General features: G+C 42.4%; 1 protein-coding gene across 1 annotated transcript in view; it reads right to left on the bottom strand.

Moving 5' to 3' along the window:
• RCL1 (RNA terminal phosphate cyclase-like 1) overlaps positions 1-19,844 on the bottom strand; it is a 63,427-nt gene that overhangs the window by 26,829 nt on the left and 16,754 nt on the right. Inside the window, exons 2-5 of the mRNA XM_008577812.1 lie at positions 16,947-17,018; positions 14,429-14,604; positions 6,199-6,273; positions 5,137-5,261 (exon numbers count right to left, since the gene is read on the bottom strand). Of these exons, the coding sequence (XP_008576034.1) occupies positions 5,137-5,261; positions 6,199-6,273; positions 14,429-14,604; positions 16,947-17,018 (448 nt within the window). The remainder of the gene's footprint in view (positions 1-5,136; positions 5,262-6,198; positions 6,274-14,428; positions 14,605-16,946; positions 17,019-19,844) is intronic.

The raw sequence follows: 19,844 nt of genomic DNA on the forward strand, positions 1-19,844 counted from the left end.
TTCTCAAACTACCTTCCCTACAATTAAGGAAAGGAAACCAGATTGTCCCACAAATTCCAGCTCACCCTCTCTTCTGCCTCTGTGCCAGTTCCTTCATTGAACTCTCATGTACCAAATCATGAGCTACTGGGGCAGCACCACATAACTAAAACAGTTTTTTGCCATCCCACATCAGGCAGTGGGGGAGAATCAGAGTGGGTGGCATTAAATAAAAGGTAACTACTGTCTAGTCCCAGCTGCTGGCAGGAACAACCAACGTCTCCCTCCCAGGTCCTGGCTGGCGGGTCATCATGAAGAATGCAAGAGGGAAAAGATGAACTTTGGGGGTAACTTGGTTAAAACCACAAATGCACACAACTTGAGCCCTCCTGTAAGGAAAACAACCTCCAAGCTCAGTCCAACAGTCAACCAGCCTTGCAAGTAAATAACCATAAAACCAACTAAAGTTTTTCCAAAGACAGTTTTTTTCCCAAGCTCCAAACCTGGCAAAGAAGGTGATCTCAGTTCCAACCCACGTTCCTTTGAGGTGTTTGTTAAGTGGGCAGCTCTGCAGACCAGTGGCTGGAATTTTGGTTTACACACAGGGATCTGAGCAAGGGTGCTGTGGGGACTTTCCTGGGGAGGTGAGAGGAAGCCTATACAAGTCAAAATATACTAGAGATGATTTAGGCATCTTATCCCTTGCCCCAAGGAAGGAGAGGGACTTGGGACCTCACAAGTATCTTCCTGGCTCAGATTCCATACAGGGAAGGTTCAAAGAACACCAGAGGGAGAAGCCAGGGAGGAACATAGTTACACCCAAGGTGCTCAGGCACCACAGCTCTTCTAGCTTTTATGTTCTCCTCTGTAAAATCCTGCAGCCTTTCCCATTTCCCAGCATCATCATCAAAGGACTACTCATGAGATTTTTGCACACTCGGTACAGAGAGTACAGGGAGGACCCCTTTCTGATATCCTCTAAGAAACCCATGCTGCTATGACAAGACTGTCAAAACAAACAGAGCACACTGTCAGAAATCTCATTTTCAGCGGACTGGACTCCAAGCAGAGTTTGCTGCCACAATACACCATCAAGGAAACACACTTAAAATGAGGAGGAAAAAAAAAAAAAAACTAAACAATCCTAAAATAGTCCTGAAAGTGTACAGGATTTCATGTACAAGGTCATTAACTACAGCACTTTTGGCAACAGTGAAAAATAGAAAACTCAATAGCCATCATCAGGTTTGATTCTGGGTTGTTTATATGGTGAAATACAATGTGCCTGTTAAGAAAAAGATTGACCTGTAAGGAACTGACAAGGATCAAATAGAGAAGGCATATTTCAATTCAAAACACACACAAACATACACACACACACACCCTAGCAGCACTGCATTTCCATTTCTTTATAACCTTGTTCCAGCTCCTCAGAATCACAACATACAAGAGTAGAACATCACCTCAGGAAGTCACCTGGTTTATGTAACCATGCATCAAGCTAGGGGCTCCCAGGACAGGAGCCATTTCTCCTTAACATGCCCAATCACTCCTCGTACATACAAGGTTTGGCCCTTAGGTGGGCTCCAGGACAGCCAGGCAGAGAACAGACCATAACCCAAGGAAGCTTTGTTATACATTCCTCTGCTCTTGATGATCCCTACCGAGAACTTTAGACAGCACCCCAAGTTTGATCAAGTTTATCTCAACAGTTGCCTCTCCATCCAGTGGCTGTGCAGCCTGCCCAACTGCATGTCCTTTACCACTTACTGTAAAAACTAATCAAGCCCTCTGAAAAGTCAGTCCACCCCACATCTCTTTTCCTCCAAGTAAGACCATCCCCAACCTCCTGAGAAATATAGAACTTGACTTTAAGTAGCCACCCTGCCCCGAGCAGCAGGCATCCTGGTCAACCTCCCGTCATTCTCCTACCAGGACAGTCAGGCCGAACCCATCCACTTCCCTGGCCTCCAATTCCTGTCATCACCCAGATCCTTTAAGCACCTAGAATTAGCCACTTTTAATATCTGAATCCCCAAAACAGAATTCCCTAAACACAATTTCTTGTTCTACATAGCACACATACCTATACTTGCACTAGACCTGATATTTCAACCTGAGAAGGTTTCCAACCCCTTGACCTCCTGCTTTCTCCAGGTCAGTGAGCCACGACTGTGTAACTCAGTAAGGAGAGCATGGCAATCACGTCAACAACTCACTCACCAATACTCCAGCTCTCTCTAACCCGTCCCCCTGTGCTACTCACCCACCTGTCAACCCGCTTCCATCCCTGGATGAAACTGGCCCCTGGCTTCTCTACTCCTTCCTGTAGGTTGCCAACTGCTGCTTGCTAGACACAACTACGCAGCCATGCAGCAGGCACCATGATAAAATTTCAACTTCAACCAAGCCCTTACAGCTGTCCTACAGCCTCTTTCTCATCTCCAGTTACTACGGCCCACTATGAAAGCACATCCTCATCACATTCCCTTTATCCTGCCCCTTCCCATCCCCTTATCCTCCATCCTAACTCAGTCAACACTGAAAACTCATCCCAACCCTCTTCCACTCATCTCCAAACAGCTCTGTCTTGAGCCATCCTTCTCATATGCCTACAGACTTGAATCTATACCCTCTCGATTAAGAAAAAAAAAATAACAGCAGCTACTTTTACCAAATGCTTACTTACACACCAGCGTAGGGCCTCGTACTGTGCATCTACTGCCTCATTTAACCTGCATTACAGCCCCATGCAGTAGATGTAACAGGCCCTATGCATGACTAATGAGTTAATCACGGCTTGGGGCCAAAATGTTACCTGCAGTGAGCAGCAGAGCCAGCGTCAGTACCACATCTGTTGACTCCAGTCCCTGGGCTTTCTTTTTTCTGTCTACAACAGACTCTTATTATTTTTTCCTTCTAGACAGCTTTATTAAGATATAATTGATACACAGTAAATTGCATATATTTAAAGGGTACAATTTGATAAGTTTCGACATCTGTATATACACATGAAACCACCACCACAATCAAGATAATGAACATATTCAATACTCCCAAAGTTTCTTCATTATTGTGTCACTTTGTAATCCCTCCCTCCCCACCCCACCGCCACAGCCACTGCTTTGCTTTCTGTCACTATAGTTTAGTTTGCATTTTTTTCACCTCAAACACTATCATTTCTTTGCGTTGGGAACATTCAAAATCCTCTTTTCTACCTAACTGAAAGTATACAATAAATTGTTAATTATAGTCACCCTACAATGCTATAGAATACTAGATCTTATTCCTTCTATCTAGCTGTAATTTTGTATCTCTTAACCAACCTCTCACTATCCCCCCACCTTCCAGTCTCTGGTAACCACCATTCTACTCTCTACTTCTACATGATCGACTTTCTCAGCTTTGGCATATGAATGAGAACATGCAGTACTTCTCTTTCTGTTCCTGGCTTATTTCACTTAATATAATATCCTCCAAGCTTATCCATGTTGCTGCAAATGACAGGATTTCATTCTTTTTTATGAATGAATAGTATTCCATTGTGTAGCTACACCACATTTTCTTTATCCATTCATCTACTGATGGGTACTTGGGTTGATTCCATATCCTGGCTATTGTGAATAAAGCTGCAATGAACATAGGAGTGCAGGTATCTCGACATATTGATTTCCTTTCCTTTGGATAAATACCCAGATGTAGGGTTGCTGGGCACCAGGGCCTTTAATCACCCATGAGTCTCCCTCTTCACTACTTAAATCTTTTTACCCAAACCTACAAAAACACTCAAACATTACCAACTGTTTTTTAAAATGGAGAGAGTCTTCTCCACTCTTTCTTCAAGTTACCACCTCATCTTTCCTCCTCCTTCCCTTTCCTGCCAGGATTCTGGAAAGAGTGGCCCCAACTCGTCACCATTTCCCCCCCCCCTTCACTCCACAACCTTGAATTGGTCACCTGGGCTCCGTCCCCACCACTCTCTGGAAGGAGCGCTTCCCACGGGCCTCAGTGGTGGTCTGCTGCTGAGTCCCTCAGCTTTCTCCACCCTAATGCTGACTCCTTGGGGCCCTGTAAGGTGCTGACCTGAGCTTCCAGGAAGCTGTGCTTTCTTTAGTCTCCTCCCAACTCTTTCCTCTTTACTTCGCTCTTACTTTCAAGTTCTGGTGGCCTCTCAGGGTTCCACCCTCCACTCTTTGCATTCTACACAGTAGGTGACTCCAGCTACCTTCAGCTTTTTGCTGGCTCCTGCGCATCTTCATGTCCCATCTTCTACCATCAAATGCCACTGACCGACCTGGATTCTAGCCGCACGGCACTGCTTGCCACTCCCCAGAAACACTGCACTGCTACCTCTGCACGGGCCCACTTTTCTGCCTGAAGCACTCCTCCTTTCTTGCTCCACTCCACAGCCTCTGATCTTCAAGGCTCAGTTCAAATGCCCTCTCCTTTTTATACAAAAAAGCAGAGGTTAAATGCCTGGGCTCCACAGTCAGACAAAAGGGGATCAAATCCTAGCTCTGCCGTTATTAATAGCGTGGTATTATGGCAAATTCCTTAAGCTTTTGAAGCCTCAGTTTCCCCATCTGCAAAACAGGATGTAAGTGAACTCAGAGAATCATTCTGAGGCTTAAAAATAAGGTATAGAAAGTGATTCTTGAAGTACACGCAGAGTAAGAAGTTAACAGTAGATACTGACCATTATTATTACAGCCCTCTTACAGCTTCTATATAAAACTGGCCATTCTCTACTCTTAGCTCCCCCAGCCCACTGCACATACTTCTGTATCATTTTACATGTTATACCAGAACTATGTGTTTGCATATTTGTTTCCTTCATCAGATGATGAACTCTCTGAGGGAGGGACTACAGTGCACGCATGTCCCCAAAACCAAAGCCCTCAGGAGAGTATGACATTCAGAGCCATTTGCTTAAGTACCAACTGAAAAAAAGAAAAAAGAACGAATCAATCAATCTAGTCATTGTGAGGCAGATGATAAAACATCATATCTCAGCCAACAATTACAATTTCACTGTTAAGACTTTTCTAAAATTGTTGCCTAAAATGTAAATAACCCTGGGAAGAAGTAAAGCTCTTAGTCATTTTTCTTAGTGAGGAAAGAAAAAAACAAGAAATCTAAATCAAATGCAAAGGATACGCCATTCCTCGGATGCGTTTGATTTTTCCTGGATCTGTGAGCTGAATGGGCATCAGGACCTTCTTTACAGGACATGAGAAAATCACTTCGCCGCCTCCTCCAGGAGGCATCCCTCGACGCACAACCTGCACACAGGGCAAGAAGGACGATGCGAGGACGTAGCAAAGCAGTGATTACCCTGCCCCCCAACCCGGAGCGGTTCACACTTCCTCGCAAGGCAGATTAACTTTTTCATATTCAACTCGTCAATTCCTTCAACAGCACCTATGTTCACACCAACAAGGCATACACTCAGGAGCCCATCAAAGTCAAAGTGAATGACCAGAGTGGCTATGCCTCTCATCTATGCAGCACTGAGCAGGTTGCGTCACCTCCACAAGCTGTTTCTTCACCCTTAATATGAGGAGCTGGCCTATTTCATCAGCTCATCCCATTTCTTAAACATCAGGAACCCCTTTTTATCCTCCTATGCAAATAACCGATCTATCAAAACTCTACATTAAATAAAAATGAAGTCATTTCTCCTGTTTAAAAACATTAATTTGAAAAGTAGAGATGCTAAACAGCTTAAGATATCCAGTGTTACCACAATGGATTGACATAATTCCTTGAAAGAGCAAACAGATGCTTAAATCACTTCTACTAGGCTTTAGAAATAATGAAAATTCTCTGTGGCATCCAAGTTAGGAGCCCCTGGACATAAATTACATTTAGATCATTTAGATCAGAGAGGCAATTTGGTCAGAATTCTACCTCCACTACTCAACAGTGAGTGACATGGCTGGAGTTGTTATGAGGAAAAAAGGAGTTAATATGAGTACATGTAAAATGCTTACAACAGCGCCTACCTCAAAGCAAGTGCAACATAACTGGCTACTACTGTCATTACTAAAAGGTTCCTTTTGGTTCAAAGTCTGTAGTGTTTGGTTCAGGAGCCTTGTGGGTCTTCTATAAAATGGTGACTTCAAATGTGACACACACACAGAGTTACACAGCTCTTCCATTGAGTTGATAAAAAATGTTTTCACAGACACATACAGCCAACAGCTCATACATTCTTACCTTTAGCTCGAATGATTCACCATCAATCCCAAACTGTTTCAATAGAGGGAGTGCTGTTGCCTTAAGAACATCAACCTATGAATTATTTCAGAAAAAACAAAAGTTTAATCAAATCCTGAGCAGACAGAAAGAAGAGAAACCAAGAAGCAGGTAAGGCTTAGCAACCAGGTAGCAGATACAGTCTGGTAAATAGAAAGCATGCTGGCTTACAGCTGAGGGCATGGGCTGGTTATGCCCATGAGTAAGGCTGTGATTTTATAAGCCATTGGGCTTCTGAGCCCCACTTTCCTCTCTTACAACATGGAGACCTACGCCTACCTTACAGTCATCATGAGTATCACATGCATCATGCAAAAATCATGAAAAAACTTCTGTACTCACACAGAAAACAAACGGGGACCTCTGCTCATTCTTATGGGTGTAAACACTATGAAAGAAAATATCAGCCTTTTCTAATAATCTTTTTCCAATATGGTTGTTTAATTTTTAGAGCTGGTAGCATTCCGAGTCAAAGCAAACCAAATGAACTGTTCAACGGCTAACTGAAGAATCCTGATGCAGGTGGTAATTCTGTGTGAAAGTTGGGGGAAGCTGGGGGAGTGACAGCTTCAAACTACGTGAAGCTACACACCCGAGAACTGCAATTACTACAACACCCACAATGAATGGCCAGACTTTGTAGAGTGTTGCTGTTACCTCCTTCCCACTCAGAGCTCCCAGGAAGCCTGGGGTCTTTCTTCTTCATTTGTGGACCTTCATTGAGTATATGGGGGAACATTCAAATCATGTGTATATGACAAGTCAGTGAATGGTGCCTCAACCGTAACACGGGAAAGACAACTACTCCCTTGCTTGCTCCCAGAACAAGAGACGTTCCCCTTTTGGTCTGGGGGGTTGCTGGGAAGGTGACCCTGTCAGGGGACAGTGGGCAGGCAGCATGAGTGGAGGGTGTAGGGAAAAGCCCTATCCTGGTCCTGGCTCTGTCTCATTTAGCTGTGTGGCCTCAGACAAGAAAACCACAGCTATCTGAATTTCCTTGTCTCTAAGGTAAGGGGCTCAAGCCTGGCTGTCTCCAAGTTGCCACCAACTCCAATAGGCTAAGAGGCCCCAATTAAATATCCTGATATCAGGAAATTACCAGAGGTAGAAATGACCTGTAAGATGTAGGAACGTGTTCAGAATGGATCAGGGGGCCAGGGGAAGTGGCTAGGAAAATCCATTAAAGATGAGCTCATTTTAATTAAATATTAAAGCTAAACACTTCCAAAAACTTAATATATACATTTGGGATCATCAGAACCAAGAAGAATTCAGTCTAGGCTAGAATCAAGAGCAGCTGGGGCCAAGCCAGATTCTGAAAAAGTGAGGGACGCAAGGATGCAGGTTACCCCGGAACTGGGCAGCCACCAGCTCTCCTGGGGAGAAGATAGATGAGAAAACAGCAGCCCTCTGGCTCGTCCTAACTATTCCCTAAGTCACAGAGAATGAAGTCAAATTTTCTTTGAATGTTGGCCAGAAGCCCGAGCATAATCCAGGTGTAGTCCAGTCACCTAATCACTCTCCATGTGACACTGAGGGCAGGCAACTTGGTGTAGTGGGACAAGGGCTAGAAAAGCAGATGAGGGCTGGAGTACCACTCTGCCCCTCACTAGACTGTAAGACCCTGGATACTTCCCTATCTCCCAGGGCCACGGTTTGCTCCTATATAAAATGAGGGGTAGGGTGGGCTCTCTAAAGTCTCCTCCAGCTCTGCACACTCTAGTTTTAGTAAAGTGAGGGTAGCCTGCAAGTTCTGCTTAAGAGAAACCAAGCTGTCACCCTGTGGTCAGAGAGACGGGGGCAAAGATCTGGCCCAAGTGGTACCTCAGGGAGAAAGGCATTACCCTTACAGTGCAGTCAATCACCAGGTAGAAATGCGATCAGATTCCTGCCAGATAGGAAAGGGGAAGAAAACCTGCTCTCCAGTTACCTTGTCTAAGACAGTGATAAGAACACTACCTCAAGGGGCTGGTAGAAGAATTACATAAATACGGATACCCACATACGTACATATGTACACATAGAACAGTGCCCAGCACACGGCAGACATTATTCTGCTTCTTTTCCCTTTCCAGAAGGGAGCTGGGAAAGAATGGAAACTTCACCCTCTGTGTGACCAGCTTGTTGGCACCAATAAATATTTACTGGGGGTTCTGGTGCCACATCATTAAGATTCAGAGATGTCCTGGAACTTTTCTTCTCAAAATTTCTCCCCATATCCTATCCTCTTACCTCTAAGGAAAAACATCTCCCTAACTCTTTATAAGGTACATCCCATCACTTCTGCTTTCAATCCTTATCTTCTATGGACTTCTGCAGGAGTTAGCCTTATTAAATACCCTCAGCCCTTTTATCTATTTATTTATTTGACAATTGGCTGATTAGCTTTATTAAATACCCTCAGCCCTTTTATTTATTTATTTGACAGCTGGTATGGGGATCTGAACACTTGACCTTGGTGTTATAACACCACGATCTAACCAACTGAGCTATCAGCACTTTTAATTCTTTCTTTTTCCATTACAGCTTCTTTTCAGCCCATAAGCAAGCTCAAGTTTCCCCTTTCCTAAAAAAAATTCCCAGCCTCAGCTCTTAAGGAGTCATCCTACCTAATCTTCTGGAAGAATCTCCTAATTTTCCATAACTCTATTTCCTACTTATTCCTCAGTCTGTGCCTGTCCTTATACTCCAATGACTCTGCCCTCTCAAAGGTCAATACAACTTCTCACTGCCCAATACTAACTCAGCTCCTGCAAAGAGCTACTCTGTGGATCATCCCCAGCTTCTTAGGATTCAACTCCTGCTTGGCTTCTCCAAATACTTCTATCTCTACAGTCACTCGTCTTTAGCTCCTCTTCCCCAACTCACACCTTAAATGCTCATTTCCTTCTTCCATTCTCAGTCCCTTGGGTAAAACTCTAATGCCAGAAAGAGAATTTAAATGAATAATGAGATTAGCTGAGACCAGCTAGAGAGCTCATGCCTTATCCAAAGAGGGCAGCTGCTCCTCAGCTCCAACTGATGGCTGTTGTGGAGGAACAGCCATCTACTGCTGCCACACTGCCCTACTACAATGTAAAATCTGAGGTTTTAAACATGAACAACAAATTCAGATATACACACACCCCCACACCCCACATATCACCACCACCACCACCACCACCACATTGTAGAGCCCAAAGGAAAACACTTGTAGGACACATTCAGCCAAAAAAGCCACCAGTGTTCACCCTCAGCACTGATCAATCTCATATTCCTGGGGATTTAACTGTCAGAGGTAAAATCCTGATGACCTTCTTCCTGAGGCTACAGACAATAATTTCCAGCTGCCAAGTGGACATCCACATGGGGCTATGTTGCCAGCATCCCAGGGAACAGTACCAAAATCAAACACCTCACCCATTATCTTCCCACAATTTTTCTCTTCCCTGTGTCAAACTCTTTCTGATCATTACCTTCCAAGTCAACCAGGAAAAAAATCATGGAGTCATTTATGGTCCCATCCTCCCATCCCACATCCAATTAGTTTTTAAGTTATGAAGCCTCTGTCATTCCTTTACACTTCTATCTCTATAAAGTCCAAACTAGTCCATCACTTCTCCAATTCATCCTTCCCTTGACCTCCAGAATTACCTTCCTTCTAAAACTCAGACTGATTCTGTGGTTTTTCCTCCTCTGGAAACTCAGCACTTAAGCACCACTCTATCAGCCTTGCAGTCTCCCTGACTGGGTTCACAGCTGTCCACTCCATGGGACTGGGAGTTCTTTGAGGGATGGTATTCATCCTTATATACAGAGAGTAGATGGAGATGTGAATTGATGAGGAAACCACAAAGAAAAGAGAAAGCTTTGAATGAAGAAGCCACAGACCGAAAAAATTACTCTTTATCCAGGATTAGGTGTATTTATTTTATGCTGGGCTGGAACTAAGAACCAACCAAAGTCATTTTATACATGCAGCTGACAAAAGCAGATAGTTTTACAGTATCTAATAAAAGATATGTCTTTGTCACTGTTAATATACAAAACTTTTTTTTAATACTGCTAGCAAGAACAGCTTTTAAGATCATTAGTAATTATTAAAAAAAGAAAACAAAACCAGGACACGCAGTGCTAAAGTCTCCAGTACACTTCGAGACCCTTTCCCATTATTTCAGGCACCTTACCCCCATGCAATCTAAAACGATAAATGCCTCCTCTCACACTTTTAACCAAAGGGCCCTGCTATGAGTCAAACAGGTCCCTCAAAAATTCATGTACTAGAAACTTGATTTTCATTGTAACAGAATTAAGACGGTAGGAAATCCAACTACAGTATTTGAAGATGAGGCCTTTAAGAGGTTATTAGATTGTAAGGACTGTGCCCTGGTGAATGGATTGATCCATTCATGTAGTAACGGGCAAGGTTCTAATGCCTTTAAAAGTGAGGCTAACTCTCTTGCTCAGCCCATTTCTCCCCAGGTAACACCCTAGTCGCTGTGGGACTCTGTACAGAGAGAGCCCTCACCAAGAAGAAGGCCCTTACCAGATGCACCCACTCGACTGTGGACTTCCCAGCTTCCAAAACTGTAAGAAATAAACCTCTTTTCTTTATACATTACCCAGTTTCAGGTATTCTGTTATAAGCAACAGAGACAGACTAGTAAAGAAAATTGGTACCAAGAGTAGGGTGTTGTTCATAACAAACACCTGAAAATGTGGAAGTGGCTTTGGAACTGGGTAATAGGTAGAGGCTAGAAGAACTTGGAGAAACAGGCTAGAAAAAGCCTAGATGATGGTGAGGGCTTAGAAGATTGGGGAAAGTTTGGGACTTCCTAGAGATTGCTTAAATAGTGTTGATCAGAATACTGATAGAAATATGGGCAGTAATGGCCATTCTGAAGAGGTCTCAGATGGAAAGGAGGAAGAGCTTATTAGAAACTGGAGTAAGAGTCACCCTGGTTACAGAGTTGCAAAGAACTTGGCTACATTCTGTTCATGCCCCAAGGCTCTATGGAATGTGGAACTTAAAGGTAATGAACCAGAGCATTGGGTGGAAGAAATTTCTAAGCAGCAAAGCATTTAGGCAGCTTAGAACATGGCCACTTGTAACAGCCTACACTGAGTTATGGCAGCGAAGGCATGACTTAACACCAGAATTTACAATTAAAAGGAGGCAGAGGGTAAAAAATTGGAAAATTCTCAGCCTGGCCACTTAAAGAGTGAAAAAATGTGGTTTGGAAGAGAAAACAACAGGGATGGCCTAGCTACTGTTTACAAAGGAGATCAGGACAGAAGGAATGGATTATCAAGAGAATAGAAGACCCTGAAGGCATTTCAGAGATCCTTGAGGTGTACCCTCTCATCACAGACCCAGAGGCCTAGGGAGACAGAATGGTTTTGGGGAATAGGCCCAGGGAGCCCTCCATGGGCTCACTGCCCAGGGCGACCTCAGGATGCTGCTCTCTGTACCCTGGCTGTCCCATCTGCCCCAGCCATGGCTAAATTGGCCCCAGGTGCTGCTGAACCCACAGCTTTGGAAGATACAGGCCAGAAAACCTGGTGGTGTCCACATGGTGTTAAGTCAGGAGGCTTGCAGAATGGAAGAGCTGTGGAAGCTCAACTTCAAAGGATGTATGGAAAAGCCTGGGAGCCCAGGAAGAGATTTGTCACAGGGGCACAGTCACCACAGACAGCCTTCACTAGAGCAATGCTGAGTGGAAATGTGGGGTCGAAGATGCAGCAGAGAACCCCCATAGAGTCATGCCTACTAGAGCTGTGGGAGTGGGTCTGCCATGGAGATTCCAGAATTGTAGAGCTACCAGAGTGGAATACCAGCCTAGGAGAGTTGAAGGATGGGCTGAGCTCAGGAAAGCCACAGGAGTGGGGCTGCCTGAGGACTTAGAGGTCCAAAACCTGTGCCAGTGTGCAGAGGATACCAAACATAGAGTCAAGGGAGATTATTCAACAGCTTTGAGATTTAATGCCTGCCTTGCTAGGTTTTGGACTTGTTTGGGACCTGTTACTCCTTCCTCTTGGCTCATTTATCCATTTTGGAATGAGAATTTCTGTCTTATGCCTGTCCCTGCATTGTATCTTGGAAGTAGATAACTTGTTTGATTTCACAGATGAGACTTTGGACATTTGAGCCAAAACAAGTTAGACTTTGGGGACAGAATGAACGTATTTACTTGTGAAAAGGACATGAACTTTGGGGGCCAGGGGCAGAATGTTATGGGTCAAATGTGTCCCCCAAAAGTTCATGTATTGGAAACTTGATCTCCATTGTAACCGTGTTAAAAGGGTGGGAAATCCAATTAAGGCATTTGAAAAAGGGGGCCTTTAAGAAGTTATTAGATTGTGAGGACTGTGCCCTGGTGAGTGGACTGACCCATTCATAGAGCAGTGGGTGAGAGTCTGATGGCCTTAAAAGTGAGGTTAACTCTCTTGCTTAGCCCACTGTTGCCATGTGAAACCTTGCACTGCTGTAGAGAGTTCCTACACAGAAGAAGGCCCTCATCAGATGTGTTCTCTAAACTTTGGACTTCCCAGCCTCCAAAATTTTAAGAAATAAATTTCAGTCCTTTACAAATCACCAAGTTCTGGGTATTCAGTTACAAGCAACAGAAGCAGACTAATATAGGCCCATTTCCTCGAACCTTCCAGAAAATGTAGGAAAAAAGCAATCACTTAAATCAGTTAAAAATTCTAAATAGCTTACACAACATTCCTTTACAACTAAGAATTTCAGATCGTGCACTATACTTAGCATCCTAGGAAAAGAACTTATGCAGGTGGATTTCCAAGAATTGAGGAATAAGTCTGTTACTACCCAAGAACATATTAACCATGTGTATTAGTCTGTTTCTGTTGCTTATAACAAAATGCCTTGAACTAGGTAATTTGTAAGAAAATGAAATTTATTGCTTACAGTTTCAGAGGCTGAGAAGTCCAAAGTCCAGGGAACACATCTGGTGAAGGTCTTCTTGATGGCGGCTTTACAGCAACACATGGGTCTCACATGGAAGAAAGTGGCAGAGCAGAGAGAGAGACAGCTGCTCATGTGCCTTCCTTTTAAAGCCCTCAGAACCATGCCCAAAACCACCAATAAACCGTCAACCTACTCACCTCTTCAAGGCCCCACCTTTCAATTACCATAATAGGACTTCCCGCCCTCAACAATTACAGTGGGAATTAAGCTTCTAATACATGGACTTTGGGGGACACAATTCAATCAATCCACAGCACCATGTTTATACCCTAGTAGGTGTCTCGGTGAATACCAGCTGTCTTCACTTTGGGGCTCACTGCACCACCTAATTGGTCCTCCATGGTTAGGAAAGCTAAACACTTCACATTTGGCCTCAGAAGCTGCCCAATCACTGGTTGTAGCCTATGTCCGTAGTGGTAAAGAAAAGCATGCCTCCTCAGTCAGGACTTCATGGTCATCAGCTTTAAGGCACTTTCTCCAAATAGCAGAGTACTCAAAGTAGGGAATTCTTCTCTCCCTGTGAGATGTCTAACGCAGGCCTGGACAGGACTTCTCTAAATACATGCACACACCCCAAACCCATCCTAGATTGGCACTAAGACAAATGTAGTGATCACAATGACAATTTTAGCTGGATATTAGACCATTCTCCCCATAGACACAGGAAAATTAGCATGCTTAATAAGAAGCTTGCTGGTACCCATAAACTGTCAAAGCTCATGCACTCTTTCCCTGCCCCTATGCCCTTTCTCTAAATCTGCACTCTTCTCAGAAGAAAGTCCTTAAGTTTCCGGTTGAAGCCTGGATAAGTCAAGATTATGGCATTGTCAAGGAGATGTTACTTCCTGCCTAAAATTTTGGTCTGTTCTCCTCCAGCCCCAGCTATCAAATGACCTTATGAAAACTCCACTCTCACACACTTCAGCCAACAGAGCCATATTTCATGTCAAGTATGCTGAGACTGCAAGCATCTGTTTTGAAAGTGCTTAGACCTAACAATGAAAGGCACCTTGATGACTGTTAACAATCATCCTGAATTTGATGATTACAGTCTTGGTTCATCTGCCTCCTGGAGTGATTATCCTCTAAACCTGAAGTTAAAAAGCAAAAGAATTACACTTGAAAATAAAACTGTACTTTAAAATGAACTTTTTTCTCAAAAGTTGGGTTGTGACAATAGACAAAATAAAAATCTCACCATAGTTTGTTCTCAATACTCACCGAAGGGTCAACCTGGTCATTGGTCACTCCTCGCAGAACTATTTTTAATGGGTGCTTCATAAAAGGAGCCAGGCAAAGAAGACTCTCCAAGTAATAGCCAATACCACGAAGGACACTACAGTCATGTTCCACAGATCCACCATACAAAAGGCCAGGCTGATAATATAAGGTCGTTCCTTAAACCAGAGGAAAAAGAGCCACATTAAGCAGGAAAAAAAATTAAGTGTCACAAGGCAACGAAGGCAGTGAGTCCCAAGGGGAAAATCTGACAAGGGCATCCAAGGGAGTTCAAAATGCCATTCCTCAGAGCCCACATTTCACTCCAAAAGCTGACTCACTACTGTCAGGCCCCTGTAACAATAATAAACTGTGAGTGTAACTTAATAAACAGTAATAAATTAAACCCCTCTCTGAGCCATCTGAGCTGCCAAAGTCATGGCAGGGCACAGAGGAGAGATCCTAACAGGCACCCTAGTCTCCAAACAGCACACACACAGACTGTGCTGATTGTGGGCGGGGGACAGGAGTTACAAATAAATTTCTTAAGGCATCACACCAGCAACCAGCACCCCCTGGGCCCCTTGAAATGAGAGTTCTCATAGAACTCACTCACCAAACAAGATGCCTAGAAAAGGCAAATACTTTATGGCACTCAAATGCCATTAACAGTAGCTATTTTAATTTAATATTAATAAATGGAAATATCTAAAATTATTTTATTGCTTTAGTAGAAACTCATTATCTTTATCCACTTTTTTACATATTTATATCACCCCAAAAATTTCTTACTGGATTTACATATCAAAGGAAAAACAAAGTAAAATATCCTAAATGATTTAAAGGGTTACAAATGTGTGAACAAGGTTATTTCTGCTGCTCAAAATCTTTTGCAATGTCTTCTGATACAATTTACCAAAAATAAATTTTACATTAGAGGAAGGAGATATGTTAGTCACTCAAATGGAAAACAGTTCTGGAAGTTTCATAAAATAAATTTAGGTTTTACTATATTAAAACCAAAATCCAAACAATCACAATCAGGATCATATTCTGATCAAAATGACTTAAGGGTTTTCAAAGGAAAGGTTTCTGGGTCAGTTACTCTAAATAGTATTAAGAGAGTCACAAACCATCCTTTAGGTAAAAAGCTTAAAAAAAAAAAAAAAAACCTATATAACCACTAAATCCTTCAATTTTATCTGTTTATACCTATAAATCAACCAAATTAACCAGATCATCAGAATGAAGGCTTCTACTCTGATGGGAGAAAAACAGGATGACAAGGGGTTGGGGAGCAGGATCATGCAAATGTCTTACTCCTCAAAACAAATATGACAAGAAAAAATTATCTGCCCCCTGAATAACCAATAAAAGTTGCTGAAACCATCTCCAGCAATTTCAAAGTAAACAAGCCAAGGAAAACTAAGGGAATCACAGCTGGCAAACGACATCTGAACATCTCAAGCCTGAAACCTGTTCTCCATTAGGTAGGGCTGAATGCAGCTATAGATCTCACATGGCGCAGGACCACATATGAACCTAAGCTTGTCTTCTTTCTTAAGAGAGCCAATGTATGGGAAAGGTCAGAAATTCCTTTGTAAAATATGTGAGCAAAGGTACAGAGTTCATGGATCAGCCAAAGGATGTTTGCCATCGCCTTCTTGACAGGTAGATAAAAATTCTAATAGCAAAACAAAAACAAAAAAGCTAGGAACAACCTAAACATTTATCAGTAGGGAGAATCTATGCAACGGAACACTATACTACAGCCCAAAGAAATACTGAGGTAGACCTGCATGTACCTGCAGGGAAAGTTATCTGAGACATTTGTGCTTGTGTAAAAATGCTGGCTGCACAACAACATGAAGAGCATGACCCTGTTGATGGTAGGAATTACGTAAGTGCACATAAGCAAATGCTGTGACAGTGGCTACCCCTGGAGAAGGGAATGAAAGAGAAAACAGGTAAAGGGATTTTCACTTTTTTGTATACATGTATAAACTTATTTTAAGAGAGAAAAATAAAAAATAATATAGAATTCAGCACATATAGAATTTATTGTAAGAATCTAATGCAGTGACATAATAAGACTATGAAAAGTTTTATGTAAATGTTGGGTATAAAATATGTTTACTGTTTAAAAAAAAAAAGAGGTGTTTGCTTAATGATCTGAAATATTCTCCTACATTTCCTTAAATCAAGTGTATGCCCCTTAACTTGGGAGATTTCATGTACATCTCTGAAAAATTGTATCAGATACAGGAAACTGGGTCTATCTAAACACAATATTTTTTTAATGATTCAGAATGATAAGCTTTAATTATAATTTCCATAGTTTCCTCATATAATTCCAAAGGGTACCCCCACAAACATTCTATTTTAATGATGGCTTATATTACACAAAATAATTCGTAAAGTTTTGAACACAGTATTTATACCATTGAAAAGAGTGAGAAACAGAGGAATGCTTAGTTGGTAAATGCAGGTACTTTCAGGAATGTAGAGAAAAAGAGCTTACCTGTTTGGTTTATTTCAATTCGAGAACCATTAGTTATTTTGTCCAATAGCCTTATGAAGCTGGCTTCAAAATCTGCATGGAAAAGAGAAAACAGATTGGCTTTACGTTAGGTCACCACTTCTAGCAAGCACCTCTGGTCCAGGTACTGCAATAGAGGGTTGGTTACTTTTTGCATCATACTTGGGTTTTCCTCAGCAACTGGGTGGGATCACAGATTGAGGAACCTGAAGCAGATGAAAAGCACAGACTAGTACACATCCATGCACCACATAACGAATTTTCAGTCAACAACAGTGGTCCCATAAGATTATAATGGAGCTAATGCTGGTATAAATAAACCTACAACAAAATATGTTGAGGAGGAGTACCTAGCTTATCTACAGGTGACCGTCTCAAAGGTGGCTAAGACCTTAACATAGAAAGCCAAGCATCTGACACATTAGATCTGAACCCAAGTAAAAAGGGTGTCGTCTACTTTAGATGTGTTGCATTTTTAAGTGATTCCCACCCATCCCCATGGCAAATAAAAACATTCATTGTTTACAAGTGAGTGGACATCTTCTTCTGAGAATTGGGTGTTTGGAATTTCTACCCTAATTAATTAATCCCCATGGCAAAACAATAGTTAATAACAGTTAGCTAACACTCACTGAGTGCTTACTAAGTGCCAGGCACAATCCCTACCTGTAGTTTAGTTTTCATAACATTGTGGGAGCAGTGTTATTCTTTTTTTTTTTCCCTTTTTGTCTTTTTTACTGACCGGTAACGGGATCGCAACCCTCGGTGTTGTGCCTGCACCGCGCTCAGCCAGTGAGCGGGAACCGGTCTCCACATGGGATCCGAACCCTCAGCGGGAGCGCCGCCGCACTCCCAAGCGGTGCACTCTCCAGTGCGCCACCGGGCCGGCCCGGGAGCAATATTATTCTAATCCCCGTTTAACAGATGAGAAAAGTGAGGCATGGGATGACTAGTAACATAATTAGAGAGCCCATGCTCATGCAACTAGAGGCGAGTGTAAATAGGAAAATTCGTTGTTATTCCCTTTCATGATACAATTTTGCACAACAATGAAATCGCCTAATGACGCATTTCTCAGAACTATCATATACATATCCCACCATTAGGCAATGCATGACTGTATATATATTTAGTAGAACTATTAGAAACAATTCAGCTTTCACATTCCATGAAAAAATAGCAACTCTACCAGCAATCTAATGAGATATTAATTTCAGTAGCATAAAACCCATAAAAGACCTGTTCTTCTGACCTCAGGAGGGCATGCCAGACAAAGGAGAAACAGCAGAAAGTAGGGAAGGGTTTTAAAGCCAAATTCTTTCTTGTTCCAGAATGCTTGAGAAGAGAGATTAAATTGAAGGCCACCGTTTGGTCTCAGAGACCATAAGAGATCACTGTCTCTCCCTTCCAACAAAGTGTCCCTTCTCTCTTCTCCCATCTTACTGTTCTACAACTATCGAACCAGTTCAGCTTTTTATTTCATTAAAAAGGTAGTTGAATGTGCAGTATTATTGCCACCTTTTTTCAAATGCATGAAAAAGACTGAAAGAAAAAAAGACCAAATGTCAGTAAATGGGTTTCTCTTGATGATAGAATTTTATATGAATTTAATTTTTTATTAAATGTTTATATTTTATGTTCAAATTTGCTTCAATTCCTTTTATGAACAGACTGTTATCTAAAAATATAAAAGCTGGTCATTCTTTAGGGAGAGAAAGAAAGAGAGGAAGGGAAGGAAGGAGCGGGGGAGGAAGAGAGGATAGATTTTAAAAGTGAAACTTTGAGAGGAGGAGTGAAGACTCACAGGAGAATATGTCCTCTGGCCTTCCCTGAGCTGATTTTACACTTACATGCACACACACACACATATTCACACACTTTAGCTTTACCCTCCTTCCCACAAACCACAAGAAGACCAACTCTTCTGCCATTGAATGCATTGTGACTACCAGACAATTTTAGACAGTTCCCACTCCTGTAACAAACCAGCAAAGTTTGCAGGCACAGACCCCAGCAGTTACCTAAACAAATCCTGAAGGGTGAGCAGATCAAATAAGCAATTCCCATCCACCTGGTCTGTTACTTAACGCTGCTGTTCCATAACTCCTATCACAGTAGGGCCTACAATCTGTACAAAGAACACTGGGATAGAAGTCAAAGAAACTCCATTAAATCCTGAAACAAATAATAATGGCTAATAACAACTGCTGTGTATTGAATGCTTACTTTACTCCACGCATTCTTTCATATAATCCTTGTAACCCTGAAGCATGGAGTGTCACTTCTATTTTATAGAAGGCTGAGACCCAAGAATGCCAACCAGCCTGCCCTGGTCCAATGACCAGCAAGTGGCAGAGTAAGGATTTGAGCCCAAGTCTGTCCTTCTCCAAAGGCTGATTTTAATCACACCATGACACTAGTTTGGCTCTTCTCAGTTTAATCCCTTGGAGCTAACCTCTTCCTCTAGAAAATCATTCACCTTTTCAAGTGCAAGCAGTGACCTCATGAAGGATACTGCAGTTACTTTAATTCATCCCTAACAAACATGTTTAAACAAAATTAAAACAGAACCAACTAAATCAGAGAAACTGTACACAGTAAGGGTGCTGCTCACAAAACTTTAGTTGCAGTTCTACATATCTATTGCATGTGTACTAGGTTGTGGTATAAGTAGCATCATAAAAGTTTGAAAGTTGAACTAGAAATTATTTCCATGGTCTTTTTCTATAAAACATTCTGTTTTTAAAAATCAGGTACATGGGCTGGCCCGGTGGCGCACTGGATAGTGCGCCGCTTGGGAAGCGCGGCGGCGCTCCCGTCCGAGGGTTCGGATCCCACATACAGACCGGTTCCCGCTCACTGGCTGAGCGAGGCGCGGGA

This window comes from Galeopterus variegatus, unplaced genomic scaffold (assembly GCF_000696425.1).
Source record: "Galeopterus variegatus unplaced genomic scaffold, G_variegatus-3.0.2 Scaffold1580, whole genome shotgun sequence".
Lineage (NCBI taxonomy): Eukaryota > Metazoa > Chordata > Mammalia > Dermoptera > Cynocephalidae > Galeopterus > Galeopterus variegatus.